This window comes from Myotis lucifugus, unplaced genomic scaffold (genome assembly GCF_000147115.1).
Source record: "Myotis lucifugus unplaced genomic scaffold, Myoluc2.0 scaffold_5472, whole genome shotgun sequence".
Taxonomy (NCBI): Eukaryota; Metazoa; Chordata; class Mammalia; order Chiroptera; family Vespertilionidae; genus Myotis; species Myotis lucifugus.
In genome coordinates, this window is record NW_005876520.1 from 2,192 (window position 1) to 9,768 (window position 7,577).

General features: G+C 61.7%; 1 protein-coding gene across 1 annotated transcript; it reads left to right on the plus strand.

Moving 5' to 3' along the window:
- Window positions 1–931: 931 nt before the first annotated feature.
- LOC102431153 (bile salt-activated lipase-like) lies at window positions 932–7,191 on the plus strand. Its single transcript, XM_014450961.2, is given in 12 exon segments — window positions 932–1,015; window positions 1,820–1,979; window positions 2,082–2,204; window positions 2,391–2,588; window positions 3,203–3,333; window positions 3,646–3,753; window positions 3,871–3,988; window positions 4,540–4,726; window positions 4,895–5,098; window positions 6,377–6,574; window positions 6,818–7,034; window positions 7,036–7,191. Coding segments are annotated over 12 exon segments (1,776 nt in total). The 5' UTR covers window positions 932–949; the 3' UTR covers window positions 7,102–7,191.
- The last annotated feature ends 386 nt before the right edge of the window (window positions 7,192–7,577 follow it).

Here is a 7,577-nt window from a genome sequence, read left to right on the forward strand (position 1 = left end):
GAGCTTCCTCTGGTTCCTGAGAGAGACACACTCCCTGAGCCACATGCTGCCTTTCTGCTCTCACACACTCTGCTCAGACCTCTCTCCCTCTGTCTCTCTGTGTCTCCATTATCTCTGTCTCTCCCTCTGTCTTCCTGTCTGTTCCCCCACACCCCCACCCCCACCCCTAATGTCTCTCTGCTGGTGCTGAGTGTGAGGGGTGCCCTCCCTGAGGGCAGGACCGCCCTGTGCTGCTCTGGGTCCCCACACCCAGCTCGGACGGCACACCCGTGGGCCCTCGGACCCAGGCTCAGCCACGTGGCTGCCCAGGAGCACACAGCCCTCTCTGTCCCAGAAGTCACACGCCCAGTCCCCTGTGAACTCCCTTTGCTGGGCTCTGGAGCTCCAGGAGGGGGCCAGGCCGGGCCTGGAGGGAAGCAGGCCCCCTTCTCTGAGGGTGAGCCCAGGCCCTTGTCAATGAGTCACAATTGCACCCACCAAGGCCCCAACCCTCAGCCCCTGGCCTGGGCCACCTGACTATTTCCAGTTACCAGCCCAGGTGCACTGAGGGCACCAGGCACCCGGGAACAGCAGATCATGGGCAACTCAGACCATCCCTGCACCCGTGCAAACGTGTGTGTGTGTGTGTGTGTGTGTGTGTGTGTGTGTGTGTATGTGCCCACACCTGCATGACCTTGGCCCTGCCTGACCTGCCTGGAAAGGGCAGCTATGAAAATGTGTGTGTGTGTGCGTGTGTGTGTGAGTGTCTGTGTGCTCACACCTGCAAGACCTTGGCCCTGAGCCTGGCTGGAAATGGCAGCTATCCTGCCTGGATGAAGGGGCAGAGGGAGGGGGGGGAAGGGAACCATCCACAGGCAGCTGCCAGCCCCGGCTCCGGGATGTCTCCCGGATGTCCCGCCCCATAAATACCCCTGCTCAGAGACAGGGCCCCGAGACAGGCACACGCACCATGGGGCGCCAGGAGCTGGCTGTCTTAGGCCTCGCCTACTGCTTGGCAGTAGTGAGCGCAGCAACGGTAAGCGAGAGCCCAGCGGAGGAGAAGGAGGAGCCCCTGTCTGCTCCCCTAACCCGGCCTGGGAACTGGGTTGGGCACCGCAGAGGGGAGGGGGGCAGGCAGGTGAGGCACTGGCAGGAGAAGCCCCCAAGAACCCACACCCAGAGGGCACTTTCCTGGCCCTTCCTCTGCTCCTGCATCCGCACGCACACGATGGCACAGGCGCAGCTCAAATACAGGACGCCCACGAACTTGAACATCAGAAACCACGAATAAGTTCTGGTACAGGCGCGCTCTCCAGGGCACACAGGGAGCACTGACGCCAAACACAAACAAAACCCCAGTGTCACTGGCGTTCTCAGTGCTGATTTGCGGAGTCCGCCTTGGCCAACAGGTCCCTCCGGCTCTTCCTCTGTCCGGGGATGGCCATGGCCCCGGCACAGAAGGGACCTGGGCCCTGAGCAGGCCAGCAGGCTGCCCATCACAGCCCCCAGCGTCAGAACAGGAGTCTGGACCTCAGTCTAGTTAAACCCGGAGCCCGACCCCCGGCTCCCAGCCCCTGAGAGGGGCGACACACACCTGCTTGCCAGTGGCCAGGGAGGCCCCTCCAGGGGGAGCCGGGAGCCTCGGGGCAGCTACAGGATCTCTTTCCTTAGGGCCCTGCCACGGGGTGAGGAGCAGGGCTTCCACAGGAACACACAGCTACAGGCATTCGTGACTAGGCTCCCTACCTAAAAGCTGTCCTGGACCCCTAGAACCTGCTGGGGTTGCCCTACCCCACTGGCCCACCCAGCCTGCGTCCCCTGAGCCTGGCCCTCTCCCCAGCTGGGCGTGGTGCACACGGAAGGGGGCTTCGTGGAGGGCGTCAACAAGAAGCTCGGCCTCTTCGGCATCGGCGGCCGCTCTGTGGACGTCTTCAAGGGCATTCCCTTCGCTGCCCCACCCAAGGCCCTGGAGAACCCCCAACCGCACCCCGGATGGCAAGGTGGGAGTCGGTGGGGGGGGGGTGGTGTGCCCGGCTGGCCCTGTGCCTGGGGTGGCAAGGTAGGGCCACCATCCTCAAGCCAGCCCCTCTGGTCACCCACAGGGACCCTAAAGGCCAAGGACTTCAAGCAGCGATGCCTGCAAATCTCTCTCACCCAGTTAAATACCAGGGGCTCCGAGGACTGCCTCTACCTCAACATCTGGGTCCCCCAGGGCCAGAAGGAAGGTGCATCTCCCCACCCCATGCATACCTGGTCCCTGAACCTGCAGAAAGTGCCCAGGCAGCCAGAGGCCCAGCCCTGCCCAGCCCCTTGGCTGTGTGTGGGCTCCAGAGCTGAAATTCCCTGAAACAAGCACCCAGAGGGGATGGGGAGGGGCAGCTGGGGTCACCGGGCCTGCTCTCCTCCCTCAGTTTCCCAGAACCTGCCTGTCATGATCTGGATCTACGGAGGAGCCTTCCTCTTTGGGTCCGGCCAAGGGTTCAACTTCTTCAGTGACTATCAGTTCAATGGGGAGGAGATCGCCACGCGGGGCAACGTCATTTTGGTCACCTTCAACCACCGTGTTGGGCCACTGGGCTACCTCAGCACTGGGGACGCCAACCTGCCAGGTGTGTCGGGCATGTGAGTTCAGGGGTGAGGGAGCTGGCAGGGGCCCTTCAGCACCACTTTCACCGAACAACTCCTGACAGCCTCCCAGAGAGACCCAGAATTCTACTGGCAGAGCAGGAAGCTGGGGATGGACAGTGAGACACAGGAGCCCATCGGCAGCTATAGCGAGAGAAGAGGCTGCCAGCCAGCTCGGCAGGGACCCAGGGACACCAGGGAGCAGATACCCGGACCCAAGAAGACCTGAGAGCAGGGACAGGGAGCCAGGGAGACCAGAGACCCGGGACAGGGACCTAGGGAGACCAGAGACCAGGGACAGGGACCCAGGGAGACCAGGGAGCCGGGAGAAACAGAAGATGAGACACTGAGGTGGTGACTCAGGGGACACAGAGTCGTAGGACAGACAGACTAGAAGAGGGACCGTGTCAGGGAGAGAGTCGAGCAGCCTGGCCCTCCTGGTCCTGGTCCCCTACCTGAGCCCCACACCCCCTCCAGCACCTCATTCAACAGCCTCCTGGGACCCGCCCTGTGCCATCCTGGGGCTTGACAGGGGTCTCCACATGGAGGACGCTCTCCCCCCACCCCAGTCCCTGATGGGCTCCCCGACCCGCCCCAGGTAACTATGGCCTTCGGGACCAGCACATGGCCATCGCGTGGGTGAAGAGGAACATTGCAGCTTTCGGGGGGGACCCCGACAACATCACCATCTTTGGACAATCATCTGGAAGTGTCAGCGTCTCTCTGCAGGTCTAAAGGACCGTGGGAGGCCGGGCCTTCCTCCCAGGGTGTTAGCGGGGAGCTCAGGGGGAGCTAGGAGAGCTATTGGGAGCTGAGGGAACTGACGGGTGTTGGGGGAGCTGATGGAGGCTGGGTGAGCTGATGGGGCTGGGTGAGCTGATGGGGCTGGGTGAGCTGATGTGGCTGGGTGAGCTGATGGGAACTGGGGAGCTGATGGGGGCTGTGGGGAACAGCATGAAGCTGACAGTCTGGCTGTCCCTGGTGGTGCCCGGGTGGGCAGGAGAGGCGAGGCCAAGGTGACAGGACCTCTGTGTGTCGCAGATCCTCTCTCCCTACAACAAGGGCCTCATCCGAAGAGCCATCAGCGAGAGCGGTGTGGCGCTGGCCACCTGGGCCATCCAGAAGAACCCTCTCTCCTGGGCCAAAGGGGTAAAGGAGAGCTGTGGTGGGCAGGGGGAGGGTTACCTCCTGTCCATGCCCTGTCCCGGTCCCCATGGCCGTCTGCCCCGCACTGGCTTCACCTACCTGTCTCCCCCCAACCCCCAGATCGCCAAGAAGGTGGGCTGCCCCCTGGACGATACCGCCAGGATGGCCAAGTGTCTGAAGGTCACCGACCCCCGGGCCCTGACGCTGGCCTATAAGATGCCCCTTTTGGGACGGAAGTGTGAGTGGGGGCTCCACATGGGGGGACGGCCATGCTCCCAAATAAGTGAGGATGGAGGGGCTGCAGCCTGGCCTGTCACCCGCTCACTGGCGTCCCTGGGAGCCTGGTGCCGCCAGGGCCCTTGTTGCCTCCGTGGCTTCTAATGTCTGTGCCAGGGGCGCCATCCCTCCCTCTGAGCCTCCCTGGGTCCTGACCCCCTTGGGAAGCTGGTGCACCTTTCCCCCCCAACAATGGCCAGAAACAGTCATTTGCACCCAATTTAGGGGCCTCAGGCCCAGGGGCTGTCAGCGGGATGGTTTGGCCACAGGGAGCCTGTGGCAGTCTGCACACAGTCTGGGTTGCCACACTGGGGGTGGAGACATCTAGTGGATGGGGCCAGGGAAGCTGCTCCACACCCGCAGGGCAGCCCAGGCCTTAGAATTATCCAGGCCCCATGTCAGGGGGACAGGGTGAGGACCCTGGTCTGGATCAGAGGAGGCAGGGGCTGCCCCTGGGCCTGGGGTCTGGCAGTGGGGCTCTGAAAGGTGTGAGGACCCCTGCTCTCCATGCAGACCCAGGCGTGTACTATTTGGGCCTCCTCCCTGTCGTGGATGGAGACTTCATCCCCGACGACCCCATCAACCTTTTTGCCAACGCGGCCGACATCGACTACATCGCTGGCACCAACGACATGGACGGCCACCTCTTTGCCAGCGTTGACGTGCCAGCCATCAACGTGGGCTTGCTGACCGTCACAGGGTGAGTAGGGTGCAGGGCTAGGGCAGTGCCTGGGGGCCTCTTGGGGAGGCATCACCTGGAGAAGGAAGTCGGCCGGTGTAGCGGGCTATCCGCAGGCCCTTGCGGTGGTTTGTGGGGGATGCTACCGCTGGCCCAGGTCCAGGGTCCAGTGTCGGCTTGTCCCTGCAGGGAGGACTTCTTCAAGCTGGTCAGTGGGCTCACCATTGCCAAGGGGCCCAGAGGTGCCAATGCCACCTTTGACTTCTACACGGCGTCCTGGGCCGAGGACTCCTCCCAGGAGGCCAAGAAGAAGACGGTGGTGGACTTGGAGACCGACATCCTCTTCCTGATGCCCACGAAGATGACTGTGGCCCAGCACAGAGCCAACGCCAAGTGAGGGCCAGGGCAGGAGAGGCCTGGGTCATGCACCTGCCCTGCCAGGCCTCCCCAGTGGGCGGCTCAGGGTGTCAGGGAGGCCCGGGAAAGCCGTGATGGGGGTCCCAGGTGTGCCTGCACCATCTGCCTTGCCCAGGCCTGACGAGACTTGATAAGTCCCCTCCTCACCTCCCAGCTCAGGGCCTTTACAGAGCCCTCCTCATGTTACAGGGAAGCCCCTGGTGGGCTGGGGTTGCCTGTCCCTGTGTCCAATAACGAAGGCAGGGTTGAACCATATGAGGCATTTATTGAGAAGGCCAGCCCCCAAGAAGACAGGGTGCTTACAACCATTCAAATCCTGTTTTCCAGCAGGTGTAGGGCACAGGACTATAAAGGCAAAGGGGCTGGGGTACTACGTACAGCCCTGGGTGTCCGCAGACATCAGCTATTGAAGTCACTGAACCATGAGATGATGTGGCTGAGATGATGTGGATGAGATGATGTGGATGAGATGATGGGGATGAGATGACGTTTTGATTCCTGGTGGGTCTGTCCCTGCTTATCGGTTCTGCTTGCTGGATTCACAGCTGAGTCACCTTCATTGCTTTGCACAGGCCTTCAAAGGAAATTTCAGGAAAACTTAACGCCCTAATCACATAAGTATATGTGTTCTAAGATTGAAAATAATAGGGTTACTTTCAGATTAATCCAGGTGCTCTATCTATCAGGTTATCAGTCCCCCATTCCCTCAGCCCACAGGCCTCCCCTGCAGTGTCTGCAGCTTCCTCGCAGCCCCCAGGCCGAGGGGGACAGAACACGGGATAATGGTCTCTGTTGTGGGTGTGGGGTTTACCAACATTCAAAACAACTTTGGCCTGCGGCCACCTGGTAAACCTCCAGTGAAAATAAAAAGTTCATTAGGGATGCCGACACGGAAGGGAGAGAAAACGATGCCTAGGAAGTGTAGGATGAACGCTTGTAGCAACTACATGAACTTGTGTTCTTCATTGGGTGGGTCAGGTATGTACCCGACGAAGATCACAAATTCATCTGCAGAGAAAAGGAAGGAAGACGCCTCCATAGGCTTTGGGGAGGGAAGTGTGGATACACCTGACATCCCAGAACCACAAACCCCACTGCCTTCCCTTCCCCGGTGCAGGGACCCAGGTCCCTCCTGAGTCTGGGGATTTCCCTGCTCCTCCTGCTCTCCCCATGGCCTCCCTCCAGGGCCCAGCTCTGGACTGGGCAGCCCAGGTGAGCTCCCTGCCAACCTGGGCCGTGTCCCTCCCTCCTCAGGAGTGCCCGGACCTACACCTACCTGTTCTCCCACCCGTCTCGGATTCCGTTGTACCCAAGCTGGATGGGCGCCGACCACATCACTGAACTCCCGTACGTGTATGGGAGGCCCTTCGCCACCCCCCTGATCTACCGGGCCCAAGACAGGACTGTCTCCCGGACCATGATCGCCTACTGGACCAACTTTGCCAGAACTGGGTAAGGCGGGTGAGGCTGGGCCAGGCCTCCTGCCACCTGGGCCCACATGCCTGTCCCCTCACGTACACCTAACCTCCCTGAGCCTCAGTACCCCCTGTGTGTGAGGAGAGAGCTCCTGGTTGGGCACAGAACACATACATGCCCAGCCCGTGCCCAGGAGACAGTGAGGCCCCGGTGGTCGGGTCAGCATGGAGGTCTCCTGTGAGCGCTCAGACCCCACACGGCCTTTTCTCTCATCTGCAGGGACCCCAACCAGGGCCACTCGGCTGTGCCCACCCAATGGGAGCCCTACACCCAGGAAAACGACAACTACCTAGAGATTAACAAGAAGATGGATGGCCAGTCCATGAAGCAGCACCTGAGGAGCAGCTACCTGCAGTACTGGACCCAGACCTACCAGGCACTGCCCACTGTGAATAGAGATGGGGCCACCCTCGTGCCCACCTCGGACGACTCTGAGCGCGCCCCCTGAGCCCCCCACTGGTGACTCTGAGGGGGCTCAGATGCCCGCAGCCATTGGCTTCTAATGTCCCTGCCCCAGAGGCCACAGGTGGGACCCAGGGAGCCCACCTCCCTCCCCAGCTCTTCCTGAATAAAGCCGCTTCTCCCTCTGGCAACCCTCTTTGCCCTCATGACCTCAGCTGCCCACCCGGTCTCTGCAGGTGTCTGACTCAGGAAGTGGGGTGCCCCCCTCATTTCAGTGGAGAAAAGAGGGTCAGAGAAGCATCAGCGCCAGGGCTGAGCTCAGGCTGCCGGCCCTGATGGGGGAGTGGGTGGGACATGTGGGCAGTTGCCTCTGGACCAGTGGGCCCAGCCTTGGCCACCACCTCAGGGTGCGGGAATCGGGCTCTATCTAACAGGGAAGGCCTGGGTGAGAGATGGATTCGCCTCCAGCTGGATCCCAGGCAGAGACAGTAACACATCCCGCTGGGCTCAGAGCAGAGGTTACAGGGCTGGGCCTTGGGTGCCCCCCGGCAGGGCCAGGGGTGCTGCCCGCTGGCTC